Source organism: Podarcis melisellensis, assembly GCF_964234715.1.
Source record: "Podarcis melisellensis genome assembly, chromosome: 1".
Classification (NCBI taxonomy): Eukaryota; Metazoa; Chordata; class Lepidosauria; order Squamata; family Lacertidae; genus Podarcis; species Podarcis melisellensis.
The window spans coordinates 86,911,959-86,935,542 of record NC_138528.1 but is presented as its reverse complement, the minus strand read 5'-3'; the positions used below and the strand labels follow the sequence as shown (position 1 = coordinate 86,935,542).

Sequence of the window (23,584 nt, the reverse complement as noted above, 5' to 3'; positions counted from 1 at the left end):
GGGAGGGATTAGCACCACGTGACCCAGCGCCCCGCCCCCTTTCCCCTCCTCCTGAATTAAGCCACCAAAGCAAGCGCTGGTTGCAGGAGCATCAAGAGTATTCTTAGCATTAGAATTGTTTTATTATTGGTGCCGCTTTGTAGCCCCGACGGGGCGGGGCGTCCTCATCGCAGTGCAACCCAGTGGGCTGCCAAGAGGAGCGCGCTTTCTCCTATTACATGCGTGCCAGAAAAGGGAGGAGGGTCGCAAGGGGCGGCGGCCTTCTTTCTCCCCCCCCCCCACTTTTTACCTCGCAACACAAAAGGCCTGCCCCCTTCCCTGCTGCCTGCATTTAGCTTGAGGGAGGAACGGAGGGTGGGAGGGGGAGATTGCCCCTCTCCTCCGTTTCTTCCTCGACGCGCAGAGAGGGAATCGTGGCTTGCTTCTCTGCGCGCATGCAGTGAGAGGAAGGGTGGGTGGGAGAGATGGGATCCTGAGCCTCTCCCACCCAGCGCCGCAGCCTGAGGGTTGATGGCTTCACCCGTCGGGAAAAGAGGGAGCAGCAGCAGCAGCGCCCCAGCCGTCGCGCTTGCTGCAACCGAGCTATGCCGAGACCCGTTGACTGCGGCGATGAGCAGCTTCAAGCGGAGGGATCCCGACGGCGACCCAGCCGTTCGTCGCTGAAGCGGACCTGCCCGGCGCCCCCCGCGCCTCTCTCCATCTCCTGGGCAGACGGGCCACTGGGGCGAGGGGAGAGGAGGAGAGCTCCTCCTTGCCTGGCTGCGTTCACCTTGCCAGGGTAAAGGGTGGTGGGAGAAGAGGCGGTGACACATCCTACCCCACCCACCCACCCACCCAGTTGCCAGTGGGGAAGGCGAAGGACCAGAGGCTCCATGGCGCCCCTTGCATGCTATGATCCCAAGGTGGGGAGCCCGGCAGAGACAGTTTCCCACCCCTCTTGCAGGCCTCGTTGATCTCGCAGGAGCAGGTAAGCGCGAGGGTTTGATTGACTGGTCGGCCCTAAGCGATCGTGCATCCTCATCCCTTTCCACTTAAAGCGCAAGCCAGATGTCGCGCCTGCCCCCACCCTCCCAAGCACTTCGGTAAATGGGGCGGCTGTGGCGCGCACTGTCACGCGAGGAGTGCCGGCTCCCTGCAGGGAATGCTTGTCGAAAGATCTCATTCTGGTGAAATTCCTTTTCCACGATGCTCCTGACCGATGTTCTATTTTTAAAGAGAGCTCACTGCAGAGGGATCCTTGGATTATGTGGGGTTGTTGCAGAAAGCCCATCTGAGGGCATACCTGGCATATAGGAAGTGAGTTCCCTGAGAGCGGATTCCTCAGTATATACTGGATAGGGGCAACTAAATCATTTGTTACATTATAAAGAAGAGGACAGAGAGCCACAGGTACACACCCCTTGCAAGCAAGCTTGCTTGTGGCAGAATCTGGCATATACGTCAAAAGAGTTTGTGCATTTGAGTTATTATTATTAATGAAATCTGAGCTATGAATGCCCTCCCTCCTGCACCTGGCCTGTGAAGTTCCTTCCCAAGCCAATTGGTGTTAATTAAATGGGATTTACTTCGGTTAGATCACTTTGTAAGAGGAAATTGGCAGCAAATTATGGTGCCCTTCTGGACTTGAAGCTTTTAACTGTGATGCTTCTGACATTTTGCCCAAATCTGTTTTCCTACCAGCAGTTCTTCTGTAACTTGGATGATAGCTTTCAAAAGTCTGTTCCATGTGGATTTTTGTGTAGAAGGATACTGAGTTCATTCCAGACTGGTGCTGAGAAAACTCCCAATTCCTGGCCTTATAATTATTTAAGTGCATGACTTTTGCACCTGACATTCATTGGTGAATCTCAGATTTCTGGTAAAAATTAAGTAGATCCCACTAGCCTGAAGTTTGTGGTTTGAAATAACCCTTTGTTCTGAAACAGCATGTTTCTGGAAAACGCCTTTAAAAGCTATATAGAATATGGGCAGTGGTATTCAGTATGTTAACTACCAGCTATTGGGGATATAGATACGGCTAATGCATCAACTGGGAATGCGGGTGGCGCTGTGGGTTAAACCACAGAGCCTAGGACTTGCCGATCAGAAGGTTGGCGGTTCGAATCCCCGCGACAGGGTGAACGCCCGTTGCTCAGTCCCATCTCCTGCCCACCTAGCAGTTCGAAAGCAGGTCAAAGTGTAAGGAGATAAATAGGTAGGAAGGTAAACGGCATTTCCGTGCGCTGCTCTGGTTTGCCAGAAGCGGCTTAGTTATGCTGTCCACATGACCCGGAAGCTGTATGCCGGCTCCCTCAGCCAATAAAGTGAGATGAGCGCCGCAACCCCAGAGTCGGCCACTACTGGACCTAATGGTCAGGGGTCCCTTTACCTCTACCTTAATGCATCAGCTAGTGGTACTTAGGCAGATTTGACGTAGAGATATTTTAAGTAGCCACAGCACCACTGTAAGAAGCAACAATAATATCCTTCTCAGTTACTGGATACAAACATAGAATCATAGAATTGCAGAGTTGGAAGAAGCTGACATTCACACCACTGCCCTAGGAATTCTTCTTGTTGTCAAACCATGAGCAACCTTTCAGTTCCTTCACCAAGGTACAGCGGTGGGGCAAGCTGATCAGGCACCTGGGGCAGCGCCAGCCGCCTGTGGGGGCGGGTCCAGCCAGGGCAGAACGCTCCTCGGGGCCTCCAAGGAGTCTGCCTGCCTCCTCCCACCCAGCCACCCTACAGCTGAAGGGGAGGCAGTGGGCAGACCTTTTGGGCAGCACAGAGCCTGTGCACCACTGCATCTCTTCCAGGAGAGATGTGTGGCATGGGTGCGCTGCAGGCCCTGCGGTGAGTGCCGCCCAGCATTTTGTCACCCCCCTCAGTGGTGAGACCTGGGGCAGACCACCCCTATCACAGCCCCTTCCTCCACCACTGCCAAGGTATGTTTTTGAGCCAGTCCTGGAAGATAAGGGAGATCTGAAAGAAGAGCCCATGATCCTTTGAGCCCAGTGCTGCTCCAGGTGTAAATCCAGAGTAGGGCAAGGGAGATAAGCAGTGCTCTTTTGACAAAATAAAATAAAATGAAGTGCCAGTACTCATATATTGATAAAAGTGACATGGGTATCAGCACAAAATAGCTGCCCTGGGTAGCAAAATAAAACAAGGGCCAATACTCCATCCCAGTGAGATTTGTCACCGAAAAAGCCTTGGAAAAAAGCTTAGACGCAGTACCATATGTGTGCACAAGTTTCTTCTATTTAAAAAATGGTTTTGGGGTGTGGGTGTGTGTTTTGTCTGCATACTTATTAAGATTTAATTGATTTAAAGTTATTAGAACTCATATAATTAATTGACTAAGTCTACAGTTCTATGCACACTTCCTTGAGAGTCAGCCCCATATAAGCATCTTGTACTGTAAGCCCCTCAGAAAGATTTCTCCGCACCTCCAATTTGTGGACTCTGTGTCAGGTGTGGGTCCCCAAAGTGTGCTCTGTGAGCTCCATTTACCGGTAAGTGATTTGCGGTGGCAGCTCTGATGAGCAACATAGATGTGTGTGAAGAAAGGTGGGTGCGCATGTGAAAAAAGGTGGGTGCAGCAGGTGCTCCATCATTCTTGGAACCTGGCTGTCTGCCTAGAAGGTTGGCGAGACTGACCAGAAATGATGAGGGTGTGGAGATTTTTCCTTCCTCTGAGGAATAAAGCAAGACTGACAAGGCACTTGAAAGGAGTGGAGAGTTGATACGTGGGCAGCAGCAGGATGAATGATGAATCCTCAGGATGACAAATCAGAGAACTTCGTTCAACACTTAAAGACACACCCATAGCATTAAAATGCTCCTGCTGATTTTTAATGCTATGGATGTTTTTGTTTACAGTGGTACCTCGGGTTAAGAACTTAATTCGTTCTGGAGGTCCGTTCTTAACCTGAAACTGTTCTTAACCTGAAGCACCACTTTAGCTAATGGGGCCTCCCGCTGCCACCGCGCGATTTCTGTTCTCATCCTGAAGCAATGTTCTTAACCCGAGGTACTATTTCTGGGTTAGCAGAGTCTGTAACCTGAAGTGTCTGTAACCTGAGGTACCACTGTACTTTATTTCTTTCAATATTCAGAATACAGTATTTAGATCAGTGGTTCCAAAAAATGCAGCAATTTTCAAGTGGTTGGGGGTGGGGAATACTGATAATTGCTGACGGAGAAAGTGGTACCTCTAGTTGAGGACACGATCCGTTCTGGGGTGCCGTTCACACCCCAAAAAGTCCACAACTACAGCGGCACTTCTGCACAAACATGGAGCGAGATAGAGCGCTTCTGCGCATATGTGCGGGGCGAATCCTGGAAGTACAGTAAACACTTCTGGGTTTGCCGTGTTTACAAACTGAAAAGACGCAACATGAACCCAATGCAACACAAGGCATGACTGTACCTAAATTTGTGTAATGGGATGGGCCACAACCTAACTACATAAGACTGAACTGCAAATAAGTCTGCAACCTTTATAAGTTCCTACAAATTCAGGCCTTCTTAAAAGAGAATATGAACACAACAAACTGTTATCCATTAATGATTTATTACTTGCATTTATTTATTTATTGCCTTTATATACCACCTTTATCTTCTAAGGATCTCAAGGTTGTGCACATGGTTTTTTTCTCCATTTCATCTTCAGAACAACCCTGGGAGGTAGGTTAGGCTAAGAGATGGTGACTAGCCCAAGGTCACCCAGTGAGCTTCATTGCTGAGTGGAGATTCGAACCCTGCTCTCCCAGGTCCTAGTCCAACACTCTAACCATTACACCACACTGGCATATATTCTTCTTGATATATACTTATATATTTAAATTAATATTTATATATTCTTCTTGATTTATATTCCTCTTGATTTCGCCCAGCAACAGACAATTTGTAACTCAACACAACTCTCGAGTGGTGTTTCAGCTTCACAACAAGCCTCTGGGATAGATGAGACTTTAAGACACAGTGATTTGGCCCAACTCAAGTTCTGACTCTTAAGAAACTGGCTCTGTTATTTGGAAGTTGAGAGTTATCACTGATTTTGAGTCCTTTGCCTGAATTTAGTAAACACCTTCCTGTGGTGATCCATAAATTTGTTTTGAGTCATCCTCAAGACCTTCCTTGGCATTTGAGCCATTATTGGTAGCCTGCTAGTTTGGGGAGATATAAATATAATGAGACTAATATCACTGGGATAGAATTTCACCATTGTATTATGCTGGTGTGGAAAGAATTACACTGGCAAGCAATTAGCCACTAGGCTAAGATGAAGGTGCTGGTAAGGTAAAGGTAAAGGTACCCCTGCCCGTATGGGCCAGTCTTGCCAGACTCTAGGGTTGTGCGCTCATCTCACTCTATAGGCCGGGAGCCAGCGCTGTCCGCAGACACTTCCGGGTCACGTGGCCAGTGTGACAAGCTGCATCTGGCGAGCCAGCGCAGCACACGGAACGCCGTTTACCTTCCCGCTGGTAAGCGGTCCCTATTTATCTACTTGCACCCGGATGGGCTTTCGAACTGCTAGGTTGGCAGGCACTGGGGCCGAACGACGGGAGCACACCCCACCGCGGGGATTCGAACCACCGACCATACGATCGGCAAGTCCTAGGCGCTGAGGTTTTACCCACAGCGCCACCCGTGTCCCTGAAGGTGCTGGTACTTGTGTGGAAAGCCCTAATCTGCTTGAGACCAGGATACCTAAATACTGTATATTCACTGCATTCACTAAGAGTACCCTGAAGATATTGTCTTATCAGGGACATCCATGCAACACAAATTGAGCTTTAACGTGATGGCACCTACCCTACTACTCACTCCCAATCCACACCAGACATCTTTTTTTCAGAGATTATTAAAGAGTTTTCCTCTTTCAACAAGCTTTCAATATTTTTATCTCAGTTGGTACGTGTATTGGATTTGAAAATGTGTTTATGAATATGCGATAGTATCTGCTTTCTTGGAGGTTTTTAAGTAGAGGTTGGATGGCCCTCTGCCATGGATGCTTTAGCTGAGATTCCTGCATTGCAGGAGTTTGGTCTAGATGACCCTTGGGATCCCTCCCAACTGTGTGATTCTGTGATTTATGCATGTAATATGTGTTTTTATTGTATTGTGAAATTGTTTTGTGATGCTTCATGATAAGAAATTCATAAATGAAAATTAATAACAATTACAATGTCTCTTTGGGTAGTGTATCTATTTCTGAGGATATTTCCCCAGTTGCTGAACCTTAATTGGTGGTAAATTGAGATCTTGGTTTAAGTCATGATCATTCATCTGCAGAATAACTTAATTGCTACTTTCTAAATGAAAAGTGCCCTAATGATATTATGGGCAGCAACAGCATAACCACTGTAACGTGTTCACTGTGTTTGTTCAAACATGATTATAATTTGTCTTTCTTGTAAATAAGAAATGCTAATTAGCTTCTGCCCTGCCAGCCTAAGAACATTGTAATATTGTATAGCCTTCGGTGTTGACTAAAGCTATCCACATCTCCCTTTACTTTGTACAATAAAAAGCCCTGTTATCAAATGGCAAAAACTTCCAAAAGCTCAACAGCTTCAGCAGGAATCCCTGAAGGCACAGCAGCAAAATTATGCACAATAACAGTTGATTTCACTACCTCTAAAAGTTTTCTGTGTTTTCCCAGCAAACACCCTCTAGGCCAGGAGTGCCCAAACTTTTTTGAAAGAGGGCCAGATTTGATGAAGTGAACATGTATGAGAGCCTACTGAAGTTGTTGAGCTTTTTTTAGGATTGAAGTTTACCCAAAAATTGGGATTAGGCCCCCAAAACGGACTTTGGACGTGCCTGCTCTGGGCTGTTAGTAACAAGTCAGCTACTCCCTGCTAACCAACTGCTGGCTCTGCAGTTTTATCAGTACTATCAATATTCTCATTCTTCTTCTTTCCTTCCCATCTGTTGCTGTACTTTAATTCTCATTCATTTGTATGACACTGATTCATATCTTCATAAAGGGGTGCATATAAAATAAACAGGAATGTTTCAGAATTTCTTCTGAGAGTTAAGATGCTGCTTCCAGATTGATACAGGGATGCAGAATCTGTGGTACCCCAGATGTTGCTGAACTTCAGCTCCCATCAGCCGCATCCATTTGAGATAGTGGGAGTTATAAGCCATCAACATCTGCATGACCACAGCCTCCTCACTCCTCTTTTAATAAATGGATTGGATTTATATGTACACTGATTGCTACTTCCCTTTTCTCCCATTTTTAGGGTTAGGCGTGGAATGTGTTCGTTCTGTGCCGTGAAATGGTTGCTGCTGTTAGGTGGAGCACCGACTCCTACATATCAGTGTTGACAGCTCATAGGTACCGAAGAAGCTGACTTCTTTTGTTTCCCTCACCAAGATGCCCAGCGAGAGCCTCCAAAGTAGCAGTGGGGTGGCGGAGGAGCCTGCCTTAAGAGAGGGTAAGGCTGGGGCACAGAGCCCTCACTGCAACTCCTTGCGCAGGGCTGTAGCTACTGCAGTGACCTTCGATGGAGAAGCCACCACCGAGAGACGGAAGAAGAGGAAGAAGGAGTCCCGCCCAGAATCGATCATCGTCTACCGATCGGGGAACGAGAACAAGGTGGATGAAGAACAGGTGGAGGAGGATGGGGGCGAGAGAAGCTCAGAGGAAGGTTCCAAGTTCTTGGGACACTCTGCCGATGGTAAATGCCCGAGACCAAGTGGTCTGTGATTCATCAGGCACACTTTGCTGCCTTATCAGAGTGCGAGGAAAGGGGTTCTGTGGCTTCTTTCACAATGGGAAGTGTTACACGCAGTTTGTGCCTTCGACCCATTAGCTGCTGAGTTTTTGTGGGTGATCAGCTACCCTTTTAATAGCTTGCAGAGGGTAGTCAAAGTCCAAACACAGCTATATCTTGCAGTCGGTTCTTTATTCAATAACAAGGTCTAAACATGATCCCTGTCTATTCATACTGAAGCATATGACCCAGGTGGCCAACCTTGAGAGCAATTGGCCATGTAGAGGGCAGAGTTCTGGCAATGCATAGTCACTACCTTTGGACTTGCCTTGTTAATCTCGAAAATACTAGGTGCACAAGTCTTCACTTTATATTGCTGAGTTTTCATCTTGAAGTTATAAGTGGGTGATGTTAACTGTTGAGCTGAACCCATTAGATCCAAGGTCATTGGGTTAGTTTCTAAGACCACAACCTCACCCTCCTGTGTTTGTCCCACTGTATGGTATTCTCAGAGAAGAAGGTTCCCACTCACAGGTCTGTTGAGCTTTCAGGGTTCCTGGAGCAATTAAAACAAAGTCTCAAAAATAAATTAATGGAGTCTCGGCTTTCAAGCATATTCAAAATAGCCATTGATCTTTTAATAAAAATAAATAAATAATCACATTTCTTTCTTTCTTACCTTTCCCTTTTTAATCCTCATAACAAACCTGTGGGGTAGGCTGAAAGACAGTGACTGGCCCAGTGAGCTTGATGGCTGCATGAGGCTTTGAACCCCAGTCTCCCTGGTCCTAGTCCAACATTCTCAACTGCTACACCTACTCTACGCTCTAGTCCCAGCTTTTCAAGCTGTCCATAACTCTGCTTCCCATCTTTTTAAGGAGATACATCCACACCATTCTCACTACCACAGATTCTATCCCTGGTCTTTGTCTTCCTCCATTTAGGTGAAATAGCCAAACAATCATTAATCCCACACACTCACTAAACTTTCTCCATTTATTCTTGCCCTAACAGAAGCAGTTTTCAAATGATGAGTTATTTCTTGGCCTTTGGTGTCTCCAACATTTGTGCAGTAAATCCAGAGGTTTTTCCTGCTTTTGGTGTCTGGAAAAACGTAATACATAGTTGTGACAATGTAGAGGTGTATCATTATTTGATGAGAAATATGGGGAAAATAAAACCAGGAAGTTTTAGCCTGATCATATGTAGTGTTGCGTGCACATAAAACCCTTGTTAATGACACACTCAATGTCACATTATTGTGTGTGGGTGTGATTTATTAATTATTACTTTTGGACTAACATTCAGCCTTATGCACACTAGCATGAGAGATAATCCTATGGAACACAGGGAGGCTTACCTGTGAGTAAATATATATTTAAATTCATGGCTGTGTGCTTTTGAACTACACATTCTTCATCAGGTATAAACATTCAGAGCACAAATACAAAATAAGCATAAAAGAGCAGATAGCTGGAGCATATTATGTTAATTGGATTACAAATAACTAAATTAGCAAAGTGACTGAGAATTCACAGACCTCCCTGGAGCAAAGTGACTCAGAATTTACAGTCCCACTCCCTGAGGACTGTTTATAAACCTTGAATGTCTCCCATTAGTAATCTTTTTTCTAAACAAAATAATAATAATCAAACACTGGTTCTCCTCACAGAGGAGCCCCAATTGCTTTGATGGTGCTTTTCTGTATCGTTACCTATATCTTTACCATTAATAGAAATCCTCTGTGATATTAGGGAACCCAACTAGTACTAGTATTCCATATACAGTATATAGTGCAGGAATGGGGAAGCTGTGGTTCTTCAGTTGTTGGACCACAACTCTGTTTGTGCCAGACAATTAGCCATACTGGCCGAGGCTGATGGGAGTTGTAGTCCAACAATATCTAGAGGATCATGGGTTCCTCATCCCTGATGTAAGACATTGTGCTACTTAATGCTTTAAATCCCTTTCCTAATAATTCTGCCGTTTTCACTGCCACGGCATACTGAGTTGACAGTTTTCAGCAAACTGTTCACAACAATCCTAATGCATAGTTTTCTGGATAGACACAAACAGTTTAAAAACTTTGTTTTATTGGTCTCTGTTTGCATAACTTTTTAAAAATCTCATTTTCTTGCCCATTCACATGGTTTTGAGAGACCAACTTGGACCTTTTCCCCATCTGCTTTAAATTTCATCATCCTGAATATGTTGGTGTCATTCACAAACTTGGTTCTCCCCTCACACCTGATAATTTATAAATGCTACTGGTTCCCCACTGTCTACATCCCTCCATTATGAAAACTGTCATTTTATTCTTACTTCAGCTTTCTGATCTTTAACCAGCATGTTTTTTCCATCTGCTATTTCACCAGCACGTGAGCAAATGGTAACCACAATAAACCTTGCTGTGCCATCCAAACTTAACAAAACCATGGTTAATCTCTACTATGATTTGTTGAAACAAGCCAACTTGAAATCATAATTTAAGAAGTGGGGCTATTTCAAGAAACCATAGTTGAGTAAGCCAAAGTTTAGTATTAGGATGTAGTAGTTAATTTTAAATGGAAGCATAGCTTCCGATTTCCTCACAAGGTGATGTATTTTGTTTCTCCCTTTCCTCATTTAATCCTCAGAACATCCCTGTTAGGTAGGTTAGGCTAAGGGGTGGTGACTAGCCCAAGGTCACCCATTGAGCTTCATGGCTGAGTGGAGATTTGAACCCTGGTCTCCCAAGTCCTTGTTTGACCTCTAAGCACTACTCCACACTGGCTCATTAAAGACATAAGGGCAGTGCAGGACACGACTAGTTTTTCCAGGTCAGTTAGGAATTCTGCACAGGAACATAGGAAGCTGCCTTATATGGAGTTGGACCATTGGTCTATATCTAACTCAGTACTGCCTAGCAGAGGCTCTCCAGAGTTCCAGTCAGGGGGTCTCTCCCAGACCTACCTGAAGATGCTGGGGATTGAACCTGGGGCTTTCTACCTGCTAGGCAGGTGCTCCTATCACTGAGCTGTTGTGTCATTTCAATGTTTATCCCATCCTTCCTAAGAAGCTGAAGGCAGTTTTTTATACTGTGTCATTATTTGTTGCAGAGAAAGAATTGGTTAGCAATTTGTCAACTGCCCCCACATTGTTTTATTTTGCCTTAAGGCATGCTATATGGTTCAGTTGCTTGAAATGTGTTGTTGAGAGAGCTCCTGAAATGAGCATCTTGCCAAATAAGTGTGAAATAGCTGGAGCAAATTACCTAGTTTTCCCCTGTGCCGAGATAGGATTCCTTGAACCTGCACAACCCTAAAAGATTAACCTATGTACCGTTTATATGCTGTGTGCAGAGCTAACAACATTGCATCTTTTAGGGTTGTGTTTGTAAAATCAGAAGCTTTGGTAAAACCAAACCGAAATGCCTCAGACAGTTTTAATTCTTTGCAGTTTTCCAAAATACTCTTACAACACTGCTAAAAATGCCATTAAGTTCTGCTTTAGTTTTCTGTCTTGAACTGATTTAGTTTCTCTTTCTTCCTAGGTTCTTGGGCCATGCCATTAGATAGCAGATACGTTACTTTAACTGGCACCATCACAAGAGGAAAGAAGAAAGGCCAGATGGTGGACATTCATGTTACACTCACTGACAAGGAGCTGCAAGAACTGGCCAGGTCGAAAGAGCCTCCCAAAACGGACATCCCTGAAGGGAAAAAAGCTTGTGAGGTTGGGCTTTCTAAAGGCCCCCATGTCCTTCTCTGGAGCCTCACCTGTCTCCCCGTCATCTTCATCATGTCCTTTGTGGTGTCCTTTTACTATGGCACCATTGCTTGGTACAATGTCTTCCTGGTCTACAACGAAGAGAGGACCTTCTGGCACAAGATCACCTTCTGCCCTTTCCTAATTATCTTCTACCCCATCATCATCATGGTGGTGTCCTTCTCTTTGGGCCTCTACACAGCAGTGACACAGATCTCGTGGGCCTTTGGGGATTGGTGGCATGCCGTGAGGGATATGGAGAAAGGATTCTGTGGCTGGCTGTGTAGCAAGATGGGCCTGGAAGACTGTTCCCCGTACAGCATTGTTGAGCTACTAGATTCTGACAATGTGTCTGGGAGCTTGTCAGCCAAAGGCTCAGCCCAAGGTGAAGAGATTTCAGCTGTCTGAGCCTTTGCTTTAAGTGTCTCTAACTTTTCATGTTCACTTGCATTGCAAATGTACTTTGGGAGGCATGCACGTACAGGGAATAAAGCCAATTCAAACATTTGGGGTGGGGCATGGGGAGAAAAGGGGGACAGTCCTTCCTAGATGGTACCACTTCAAAACCAAGGGGTGATTACAAGTTTTAATACATTCCCCACCCTGCCCCCATCAAAAATCATCTTCTTGTGAAAAGCGAAAGTGTTCAAGGAAAGTTCCAGCCTAGCTGTGTTTTTGATTTCCTATTATGTCTGACCTACCCAGACCCAGTTTACACCACTCCAGGCTACAGATGAAGGGTCACCTGTTTGAATACATTAAATGTCTTCCTGTACATACAAAAGCAGCACATAACTGAGAAGAGTAAACTCTTCTGACATGTCTCTCCTGTGTGTGTAGGAATTTGTGGTTTTTTTTTGTGCGATAACATCCAACCCTCATTCCCTATTGACTGCCTGATATGGTTGAGCCCAGGTACAGCTTTGCCACTCAAGTCTACTGATTGTACACACTGGCATTTAGATTCTCAAGCGAATATGAAGTGCCAATGTTCTGGGTGAAGAATCTCCCATTCTTTATAAGATGACCATTCATGACTGGCTACTAATATTGCTGATCTGATCAGTGCTCTCTGTTGTGTTTTATTAAAGCGCACAGTTTAGTGACAAAAAGTCTGTTGTTTGGCAGGGGGTGTTGCTTGGTTGGGAGGGGTGGGGAAATAATAAAATTTCTCCCCAAACATTTTTATTTTGCAAACTGGATCTTCCAGTGTGAAGACGCAGGTGCAATCTTCCACTTGATGCCTGCCTTCCTTGTGTGAAAAGCAGGAGCTAATAGGTGCTATGGGTAATGACTGCGATCTGAAATGCACCAAGTATGTTGCATTAAGACAGGGCCCAGGGACAACTAAGCATAGCCTGTGATGCTGTAGGACGCTGTCTTAAAAACTAGAGTCCCAAGAACGGTCTCCAGGGAAAGAACCGAGGGACCTGAACCTTCCAAGCCCTATCAGTCCCTCCCTTATTTTACCCAACCCCCAAAGAGTTTTTCAGTGGTTTGTCCCTCCCCTTTTAGTCATCACAAATTTTAAATCTATGTAATGTTTGTTAAAAGGTGTTAACTCTAGTGTCTGGTTTAGCCAAGCTGAATTAGAAGTTTTCCTTAATATAATATAATGGAATGGGGTGGGGGTGGGGAACCTGTACAAAAAAGATGCACGTGTAAATCAAGTTGTATGTTTGTGTAAGTAATTAGCACAAGCCTTATTGATTGCACAGATTATATAATGGGGGAGAGGGAATTGATATCATAAATGTTACAATAGAGTGCTCTTTCTTACTGTTTGTGTAGGGCAAATACTGTGGTATTTGGGGCTGGTAATTACACAGCACCTACATAAATGTTCTGTTTTCTACTATGCATTATTGGGCTCTCTTGCTCCTTAGTCTACTGCAGTTTTCTCCAACCCAGGTGCCATCCAGATGTTGCTGGGCTCTTCCCTTTCATCAGCCACAGCCGATATGGTCGCTGGAGTCCAGAGCATTTGGAGACCACCAGGTTGGGGAGGCCTGATCTGTTGACCCCTGTGGGATAAGCAAGGTTGAGCCCAAGTGCTGGTGCTATTTGTATTTGCCTTTGGTACGCCTTTCTGAGCTGTAGAGTCTTCTCTTATCACAAGCTTTAGTCGCCTAATGCTGCAAAGTGTCTGTAAAGCTTACTAACTTTATTAAAAGCCATGCTGTAGTTGAAAAGCACAATGTAATTTCCTTCCTCCACTCACAATGTATGCTGATTGTGTGCCATTGGGTGTGTTCAGAACTAACACTATTTGAGGAGTGGTGCCTTTTGGAAAGTATGTTTGTCACATTCTGTTCAAACAAACTTATTTTCTTTCCAGATCAACCTGGGGGCGGGGTGGGGCGACAATTCTGCAATTTTGTATCATAAGGTGTCGGCACACAGCACTGACTGGCTGATACCAGTGACATTACCAATCCATTCCTCCCCTGTCCAGAGCAGTTTTTGCAACTTCAAAAGTGACCAGGAACACTTAAAATCACAAATGTGTATTAAGTTTTAATAAATAATTTTTTAACAGGTCAACAACCTGACCAAGACATGGCAGGAGGAGGTGCAAGACTGATGACTGAATCTGTGTTTTAATCATTGATATGTGCATCCATCATTTTATATTAGAAGTGGGCAGAATGTATCTCAGGATCTACTGGTGGAGCTCTAGATAAGTTGCAATAGTTCCCTTTACCACCCACCCTGGTAAATTAGGCTACAGAAAGGAAAACCTTTGGAAAACCAGGACTGGATTTTAGTGTGAAAGGCTTGTGAGCTCAGTTCTCTTACAATAATCACCATGTCTTGATTGGGTATGTGCTGAGAAGTGCACTTAATTCTCCTTGTATGTTCACTCTCACACTTGGCTCTGGTTGGTGCATCTTGAGGTTCTAGTAAAAATGAAAGTAGATCATGCAAGGTCGAAGGCTGCCCACCTCTGATTTAAAGTGTGGCTGAAGTCAAGGGTAAATTCTGTGGTGGCTCCTGCTTTAATGATACATCTGTATGCAACCACTGTTAACTTGCTGGACTTCCCCAAAGAGGCTTCCTAGCTGAATGTGTCTAGTTACTCCCATGTTTGTATTGGGAGATTTAAATACCTTTTTCCTAATATTTATTTATATATTTCTGTCCCGCCTTGATCTTTGGCCTCAAACGTGTACCCTTTCCACTTTCCTTCCTTGACTTATATTAAAGTGCTATGGATGGTGACGCTGTAGTTATCATTTCTTCTTTACCTTTTTCTTCTACCTTCTTTCTTGAGATGCTTTCACTCCCCCTCTTGCCAACCTTCCCATAAGCCGTTTTGCAGTGAGACATAGACCTTCTTGATCTCCTGTCTTTCAAACCTAATCCATTGTTATTACAGATTAATGTTCTGCTGAAGTTGGTGGCATTTCTTACATGTGTTTTGGAACATCAGGAAATATGAGAAACCAGATACAAAAGATTTATCATTATTACTGTCCTAGTACAGTTCGTCAGATGATTTTAACAGGGTTTCAGCCAATTTGTATTGGAAGACAAATTTGTCTTTCATAAGATTAAAATAAAAAGCTCTTTCAATGTTTGTGATAAAAAGCCTTTGTTAGACCATGGGATTCCCCCCCCAAAAAAGTTAGGAAAATGCTAAGCAAATATCTGCTTGCCCTTGTGACCCCTCCCTCATTCTTAATTGCACATATTATTTGAGACCTGGGAGCCTTCTGGTTTGTGTACTGATGCCTTGCAGTAAATCAGGAAATAAAATGTTCTCTGTCTCTCAAGGCTCAAGCATAGCTCCATCCCCAAGCAGTTTCTTGGTTCTTCATGGCCTGACCATCATATCAATTAAGGAAAAGCACTTACGGACCTCCAGGCGTTGGTTGACTACAACTCTCAACATCCCTCACCACTGGGAATGCTGACTAGGGCTGATGGGAGTTGGACTCCAACAACATCTGGAAGACCACAGGTTAGATTAGCCACCCCAAGATACTGGGCCCAACCAGGAAGCATGTGTCAGTGTTGCCTTCCAGGTACGTACAAATTCCTGTATGTGAATGAGAATCTGGTGGCATCCATAGTCACTTCTGTAATCTGTAAACTTAAGTCATAATTCAAGTTTGCTTCATCCCACACTAATGTTGACACCAGCTGTTTGGGGAAGGGTGCAGTGTGGCTGGCGCATTTGAGCAGATCTGCTTCCATGAGATTGGGGAGGGAAGTCCCATTACAAAAATGGACATAATTTCACATGCATGAGGAGTTAGTTCAGGGGTCAACAAACTTTTTCAGCAGGGGGCCAGTCCACTGTCCCTCAGACCTTGTGGGGGGCTGGACTATATTCTGAAGGGGGGAAAATGAACAAATTCCTATGCCCCACAAATAACCCAGAGATGCATTTTAAATAAAAGGACACATTCTACTCATGTAAAAACACGCTGATTCCCGGACCCTCTGCGGGCCAGATTGAGAAGGTGATTGGGCCTTAGTTTGCCTACCTATGAGTTAATTGAATACTACCCTACGTTTCTAGCATTTGTAGAACCTGAGGTAATGTGGCAAAACACATGGGCACTGCTTTCATTTCTTTGTGGGAAACTAGCCTGCTTCCCACTTCCAGTATTTTGCTTTGTCTCCCCTTCTCAAAAGATTCCTGTAGATGCCCATGTCCAAAACTCGCTACTCATGAGTCTGCTTCACTGTCAAAATCTTTCTTACTGTGGGGAAATGTTTCCTATTAATTGTTTGCGTTTCTGTCTTTATAAACTGCCCTGTGATCCTCCGATGAAGGGTGGCATATAGATTTAATAAGTAAATTATATATCCTCACCTCAAAAGTTTAATTAGCTGGTGATGGATTTTCTGAAATGCGTGGTCTAAGGTAAGCAAGAATTATTTGGGGGCAAGTTGCCTTGTAGCACCCGGACTTGTGCAAACGGGCTGGCTGGTTAAACAAAATATTGTGGGTGGATTTTTAAATAGTTTAACAAGAAGGTTGTAGAAATGCATTAGCATTTTGTAGTGTTCATAAGGCAAAGGGATGCCTAAACTCTGGTACAGTGATACCTCAGTTTAAGTACTTAATTTGTTCTGGAGGTCTGTTCTTAACCTGAAGCACTATTTCTGGGTTAGCGGAGTCTGTAACCTGAAGTGTATGTAACCTGAAGCATATGTAACCTGAGGTACCACTGTAATATGAAAACTTCCCCAGCTACCATTTTGAAAACCATGCTGATGCAGAACTAAATATGCAGTTTATTCCACAGGGTGAACAGAAACATTAACCACCTGTATACAAGCTCTGTTTCAATTTCAGACCATGGGCACATGGTTTATTTATACACATTCATAAAATGGGTAGGCAGGGGATTCTTCTTCAGGTATGTGTGCTCAAATAGAGGAAGTAAATTGTGCACTTACATGCACCTCTGCAGGGAATCATCAATAACTGCTAGACAGTCATGGCGAGCTGCAGGTGGTAGCATAGAGTACAGTGCATAATAAGTGTTTAAGGAAAGCTGCTACAGATAAGGCAATTCTGTAGCCAGCAGATCTATCTCATGCTGGGGTCTAAGACCTTAAAAAACCATATTTCAACAGATACTTTTTCAAAACCGCAGGTGTTTTGGAAACCTCTGTATAGACCACCTGCCAATTTCTTGCAAAATGATTGAAGCTTTCCTCCACCCACCACCCACTCCTATTCCTTTAGAGTCTGGTTGTTCCAAAAACATAGCAAATGGTGAGGGACTTGTCCAAAATTGTTCACATCACCTGCTGCTTTGTGTATTTTCCATTTGAACTTCAGACAGCCTACACAAGGATCCCATCATGGAGAAAATGGAAAGTGGTCTATTTAACTGTACACAGAATCCATTCACACTGATCTGGACCACAGTGTCCTGCAGCATTACAGCTGCGGCTGTTTGAGATAATGTGCCCTTTCTTTGGATGCCACTGGAGGCCTATTCTTTTCGTTCTCTTGTAAAGTGGCCAAATTAAGTTTAGCCTTGGGCAGTTTTGCCTGAATCACTGCTTCAGCCCAGGGTGGAACTTGTTCAAGTTCATTTAGGATACCAAGGGCATCTTCTTTAAGGAAGGATGGGAAATGAATAAGATTCCCTCTTGGGTTATCAGATTTCCTCCCTCCTTTAAAATTGCATATATTTAACAGGATGCCATACTCTGCAAAAGGAAACTGCAATTTAATTTAGCAGATACTATACACAGACATTTAGCTTTTTTAAAAGTCGGTGAACAATACCTCTGTTTCCAAATGAACTCCCATATTTTAACAAAAGTTACATTCTACTTAATCAACCCAAACCTCTAAGTGGCTTACATAAAACAATATAAAATATTCATAAAAGATACTGATAAAATCTTTAAAAACAAATGGACATAAAATCTAAGTAAAAACCAGTAGTTTTAAAACAAATGGTTGGCATCTGTCCATCTTTGGAGCTGATGGAGGAGTGTGCCTTTGGGGGTGAAGTCAAATTGTTGAGTAACAGCTGCAGAGACCGATACAGGAGAGACATGTTTTGTTGCAGCTGGGGCAGGTGAAGGCATTTGGTTGTCCTGCTGCAGATGCACGACGTTTCTTCTCTCTGCGCTCTTCCTAGCATCCCATTCTCCCATATACTTTGAGATTGGTTATTGTACTCCTACAGATATCTACTCAGAAGCCTCATGGAGCTGAGCCCTCAGGTAAGTGGGAGTACAGGACTGCATCCTTAAGGATCCACGTGGTGGGAAGCTTGAACTTACTGCTGTGCAGTGGGGTGAAAAGATTCTCCTTTTTAAAAGGGGGCATTTCTTTACACACACCCAATCTTCATTGTCCTCTTTTAGGCTTATGATATGAACAGTGCAACCCTATACATGTCTGCTCCGAAGAGAGAGCCGTTGGCTTCCAGGAGACTCACTCCCAGGAAGTGTCCATTAGAACTGCAGCATGAACATCCTCTTTTGTGTCAACACATCTTTTTACTCCTTCCTCTCTCCTTCTTATCTTCATCTTTGGCGATCACTCGTAGCCAAGTAAGATTGTTTTCCATGAACACGGTTTTCGCTGTGAGTCCGTGACTGTGGAGGCCAATTCTGGAGTCACACGTCCTTCCCCATTGGGGACATAGGTTTCTGGGTGGAAGCTGATTACGGTGAGGGTTTGCCAAGCGTGCTTTCCTCTTAGCGCGTTTCTCCCTTTCATCCTGAGTTAGAGCGTCTTCAGAACCCATGACCCATTTGGTAAAGGCTGTTCTCCAATTGGAGAGCTCGCAGGCCAGTGTTTCCCAGTTGTCCGTGTTTATACTATATTTTTAAAAAGATTTGCCTTGAGAGAGTCTTTAAACCTCTTTTGTTGACCAGCAGTATTACGCTTTCTATTCATAAGTTGGAAATAGAGTAGTCGCTTTGGGAGACGCTAATCAGGCATCCGCACAACACGACCAGTCCAATGAAGTTGCTGTTGAAGAATCAGGGCCAGATTTAGGTTTGATGAGGCCCTAAGCTACTGAGGCCCTTTATATGTCCAGCTGTCCTTTGTCAACAACAAATTGTAGCTGTTTTTTGTGTTGAATATATGCTATAGAGTAATTTATGGACCTAATAGGTATCGAAAGCTATTTGCACATTACAAAATATGCATTTTAACAAAGTAATTGTTGAAGTGAAATACAATTAAGTATATTAATAGTGAGATAATTATTAAGCTCTAACTTCAAATGATTTTTTATTCATAACAAACTTAATAATGCAAACACATTGGCATTTGGCAATAACAAAAGTTCCATTAGAAACACAATTTACAAAGACTCATAATCTAGTCTCTAGAAACTTGCTATAACATGAAGTAATAATAGGTGCAAATATATGATGCAAACTACTAATAATTATAAACAGCAGAATGTAGGTACCCTATATATAGAAATGAGCAAACCAGTGATATTTTAGGGAGCAGGCTAGCAGGCAGGGCCCATTACTTACATCATAGGAGCCTACACAACACAAAACACTGTTGTTGAATGCAGGTTTTATTTTATTTGTTTTTTTATCTTATATTTTGGAAATGTACATCCAGTTTCCCCCTCTTAATTTTTTTGGGGGCCCCCAAGAGAGTGGGGCCCTAAGCTATAGCTTGTTGAGCTTATACGTAAATCCGGCACTGTTAAATCATTGCAGGAAGCGTGCATTAGAACTGCAGCCTGAGCACCCTCTTTTGTGCCAACGCAACCCTCTCCTCCTTGTAACCGCAATTCCTGCGGCCCTCCATCCTTCCTCCTTGGACCACGAGGGGCCGCTGTGGGGCTCGTTCCCACGGCCGCGCCCAGACCGACTTGGCCGGATCCAGGCCGAGAGACTCCGGAAGGAAGAGACGGCGGAGGCGCGGAAGACGTAGCGGGAGCCGCTTCTAGCACGATGTCGCGGGGGGCGAAGGTAACGCGCGGGTGGTGGGGCGTGAGAGACGGACCTCGCCGCCTATGCTGGTCCCCTGTAGGCTCTTTCCCTCAGAAAGAGACGCGCGTCGCCCTGACAGAGCTAATGGGAGGCTTCAGGGCCTGAGGGGAACTTTTCCCGCCTCTCTCGGCTGCTTCACACGGGCTCATCCCCTAGCATTGGACTTCGGTTCAAGATGCTTAGCGATTGGAGTCTCTTCCCCTCCCTCGCTTAAGAATGTATCGTTATTATTATTCTAGTTGAAAGCGGGGCTTCTAATCCTTAGTGAGGTGTGTGTGGGGGGGGGGTTTGGGGGGGTTACCTATGATGAGATTATCACGAAATCCTACATATATAGAATCAGAACTGCATCCTGCTTTTCAGGGGCAGATAAGTCTGCACAAAGCGGATCGCGATAAAATATTATTATTATTATTATTATTATTATTATTATTATTATTATTTATTACAGTACAATTCTGTGCATATCTTATCAGAAGTAAGACCCATTGAGTTCAAGCATGTAAGTGTATGCAGGATTGCAACCTAATCTACACTTGCATTTAGAACCAAGTGATGCCTTGTATTCCAGATTAATCAAGGGAGTGATTATACACACTGTGGTACTTAGACACACACACACACACACACACAGAGAGAGAGAGAGAGAGAGAGAGAGAGAGAGAGAGAGAGAGAGAGAGAGAGAGAGAGACCTTGTTCACATATCAGAAACTTACCTGTTGGGATCAAGCAGTAAAGTAGTTTGCAATGCCCACTCACTCCCCCAATTCTAAAGGCAGATAAAAGGGGTTTGTTTGTTGGACGCAACCTCTTAAATTCTATAATAACATTATTATGTAGTTATTTAGATACTAGTATCCCACTTTTTGAGCGGGAAAGCCACCATAAAGCAGCTTTCTATGTAGCAAAGCTTGTATAAATACAATATAAAACAGTAAACATGCAATTAAAAAAAACCCTAAGCTATTAAATTTAAAAAAACCAAACAGTTCTTCCAGTTCTGTGACTCCAGCATCCAAGACATGAACAAATATATTTGAGAAGTTTAGGACATGGGGGAACCTGATTTTTTAAAAAATTGATTCCTATAGTTTGAGTAAAGGTGGGTTATAAATATTGGATTGGATCCAACAGTATTGCTCAGCTGAGTGATTGTAAAGCTTCAGTGGTACAGGCAGAGCAAGCATTTTCTGTTCAGGAGAGCCCTCCGACCCGAAATGCATAGATTGAATAAACTGAATAAAGAAAAAACTATGGGGTTTTTCTATATAAGCACTCCATTTTTACCCTTACTGCATTGAACACATTATTTCTATTGTAAAAGCAATTTTACAAAGCTAATCGGACTTTCCCCCAAGTCTTGCTGGGAGTGTGTATTGTGGTTTATTTTTCTACAGTGTTTTTGACAAGACAGGTAGAAATTGTGAAAACAATTCTGTGTATGCCTACTTCTGAGTAAAGTAAAATCCATTAAACCGAGCTGGGCATACCCCCAGTGGGTATAGAATTGTAGCCTGAAAGCTGTATTGGTTCCATAGTTTCCTTTGCAGTAGCATGTAGGTGTAGAATGTTACAGCTCAAGGAATAGGTGCTTGTATGATTTCGCCTAGCCATATTCTAGTTCAGCTTGTACTTTTTCTTTCTGAAGGCAGCAGTGGTCCTGTGTATGGATGTCGGCTTTTCTATGAGCAATTCTGGTCCTGGAGAAGACTCTCCTTTTGAACAAGCCAAAAAAGTGATGACAATGTTTGTGCAGCGACAGGTAAAAGAGCTCAGAGGGGTGGGATGAACAGTAGAAGTTATGATAAAGATGAAGCTGCTGCAAAAAACTCACAGCATGATGACATCAGAACAGGGCTAAACTTCACTTCATGTGAAAGGGAAGAAGTAAAACTTAAAACAGGCCTGCAGTGTTTTGTTAACTTTATAAACCAGGGGAAATAAGGCAGAAATGAATAGGAAAAAAAGAACTCCGATGGGATAGAAGACAGGGGCAGTTTCAGGGGCGTTGAGGCTGTTGCCCCTGCCTGTGGTTTACAATTTTTTGCACACCATGTTTCCCCTCAGCTTCATACTTCTTTCCTTGAAGTTACATAGCTGTAACAGAAATATAGAATGTCTACTGTACTTCTTTGATAATGCATTCTGTTCCACCAATCTATTTGGCACATTGATTTTTCCTACCACCACTTCAGTTTTCAACTTATGTTAAAACTGCCCCTTCCAGTGGGGGGGGGGGGAGGCAAAGTTCTGTAACTGTATTTTCTAGCCTCGGGATTTTTTCCCCAGATATTGAACTGTAGTTCCCATAACAGTTTGGTAGCTGACCACAGAACCTAAAATGTCATTTCAATATGTTTCGTATATGATGCAGATAAGGTAGGAAAAATGAATCGATAGTAATCTGAAGCTGAGTAGCAAAGTTTATACTGATCACTTTGTATCTGCACTGGCATCTTTTACCATCTGCAGGTGTTTGCTGAGAGTAAAGATGAAATCGCCTTGGTTTTATTTGGCACAGAGGACACTGCAAATAGCCTTGCCAGCGGGGACCAATATCAGCATATCACTGTGCACAGACACCTGATGATGCCGGATTTTGATTTGCTGGAAGACATACAAAATATGGTTCAGCCTGGCTCTGAACATGGGGACAGTATCCTTTATGAATGTTGAAAATCTTTTCACCAGATTACAGCTGCATGGAAGATTGGGAGTTTATATTTTAACTGTGTCTGGAATTGCCACATTCACTCCTAGAGCCCTTATTATTTAAGACAAACCTATTTGGCTCAGTGGGCCTGATTGTTATTTGTCTCACCCCGACAGAACACCATTGACAGGTGGGCAGGACATGGTATTATTATGATGTCAGATGATTGACAGGTGGTTTATCCCTCCCACCTGCCAAAGTCTCTTGCACGGCACTTCCCAAGCACCCGACATCCAGCTGAGTGTGGGGTGCATGGCGCTTTGCCAACTTCATTATTGGCAAAGCTTTTTTCTACAGGGGTGCTCACTTGTGCAGCCTACCCAGCAGTGTTAAACTCATGTCCCATCAGTGACTTTAATCCTGCCAGTGACTTGACCCTGCTGTCTGGAAGGATTGGTGGCATGATCAAGATTCTCAGGGGAAACTCGCGGAACAAATCCAGTCATGTCTTTACCTGCCTCACATGTGACTTCAGGTGTGGGGCAGAGGGGCATGAGTTGGGGGAAATGGCTTGACAGGCCAAAGCAGGACTACTGCTGTGTTTCCCACCCCTGATTTAAGTGCCAAGGGACATAGGGCCTGTTGGCAGTGTTGGCCTGACTCTGCAAGGTCTGGGTGAAATCCATCCCAGCGCCTAGCTGAGTGGGGTCATCTGGTGTTGCTGCCTTGCATCTGGTAAATAAGTGTCTACTCAGAAGAAAGTTGCACTGAGTTCAGTGGACCATACTTCCAGGTAAGGGTGTGTGGGGCTGTAGTGTTTTATCTAGGCAGCCAGGGCTCCTCTGGATGACAAGATATTTTGCACCAGGTCAGTGAAGACCACTTGCTTTTTAAAATTCTCCCATATATACAGAGCTCCCTGTGCGCCTTTTGGACTGTATTATAAAAATTATAAATAAAACAGGTTCTGTTTACATAGAACATGGGCATGGGCGTAGCCAGGATTTTTGTTGGG

General features: G+C 44.0%; 3 protein-coding genes across 4 annotated transcripts in view; 2 read left to right on the top strand and 1 right to left on the bottom strand.

Annotated features, from left to right (window-relative positions):
• Positions 1–29: 29 nt before the first annotated feature.
• On the bottom strand, positions 30–831 carry LOC309355278 (uncharacterized protein). Its single transcript, XM_081886008.1, has one exon. It carries the CDS (start codon positions 810–812, stop codon positions 165–167), a length of 648 nt encoding a protein of 215 aa, XP_081742134.1. The 5' UTR covers positions 813–831; the 3' UTR covers positions 30–164.
• TMEM169 (transmembrane protein 169) lies at positions 826–14,684 on the top strand. The gene is made up of 3 exons (XM_081885936.1): positions 826–967; positions 7,242–7,679; positions 11,248–14,684. Exons 2-3 carry the CDS (start codon positions 7,376–7,378, stop codon positions 11,868–11,870), a joined length of 927 nt encoding a protein of 308 aa, XP_081742062.1. The 5' UTR covers positions 826–967; positions 7,242–7,375; the 3' UTR covers positions 11,871–14,684.
• Positions 14,685–19,766: 5,082 nt separating this feature from the next.
• Positions 19,767–23,584, top strand: part of XRCC5 (X-ray repair cross complementing 5) — a 40,386-nt gene continuing 36,568 nt past the window's right edge. The window contains exons 1-3 of one of the 2 annotated variants that reach the window (XM_081885652.1): positions 19,767–19,895; positions 21,565–21,678; positions 22,389–22,572. In XM_081885652.1, the coding sequence (XP_081741778.1) occupies positions 19,878–19,895; positions 21,565–21,678; positions 22,389–22,572 (316 nt within the window). In that variant the 5' untranslated portion in view covers positions 19,767–19,877. The remainder of the gene's footprint in view (positions 19,896–21,564; positions 21,679–22,388; positions 22,573–23,584) is intronic. The other variant, XM_081885653.1, reaches the window with a different exon arrangement.

Coding starts and splice junctions, on each gene's coding strand:
- LOC309355278 (XM_081886008.1), bottom strand. CDS start 812: ATGTGTCACCGCCTCTTCTCCCACCACCCTTTACCCTGGCAAGGTGAA.
- TMEM169 (XM_081885936.1), top strand. CDS start 7,376: ATGCCCAGCGAGAGCCTCCAAAGTAGCAGTGGGGTGGCGGAGGAGCCT. Junction 7,680..11,247: donor CTTGGGACACTCTGCCGATG/GTAAATGCCCGA, acceptor CTTTCTTCCTAG/GTTCTTGGGCCATGCCATTA.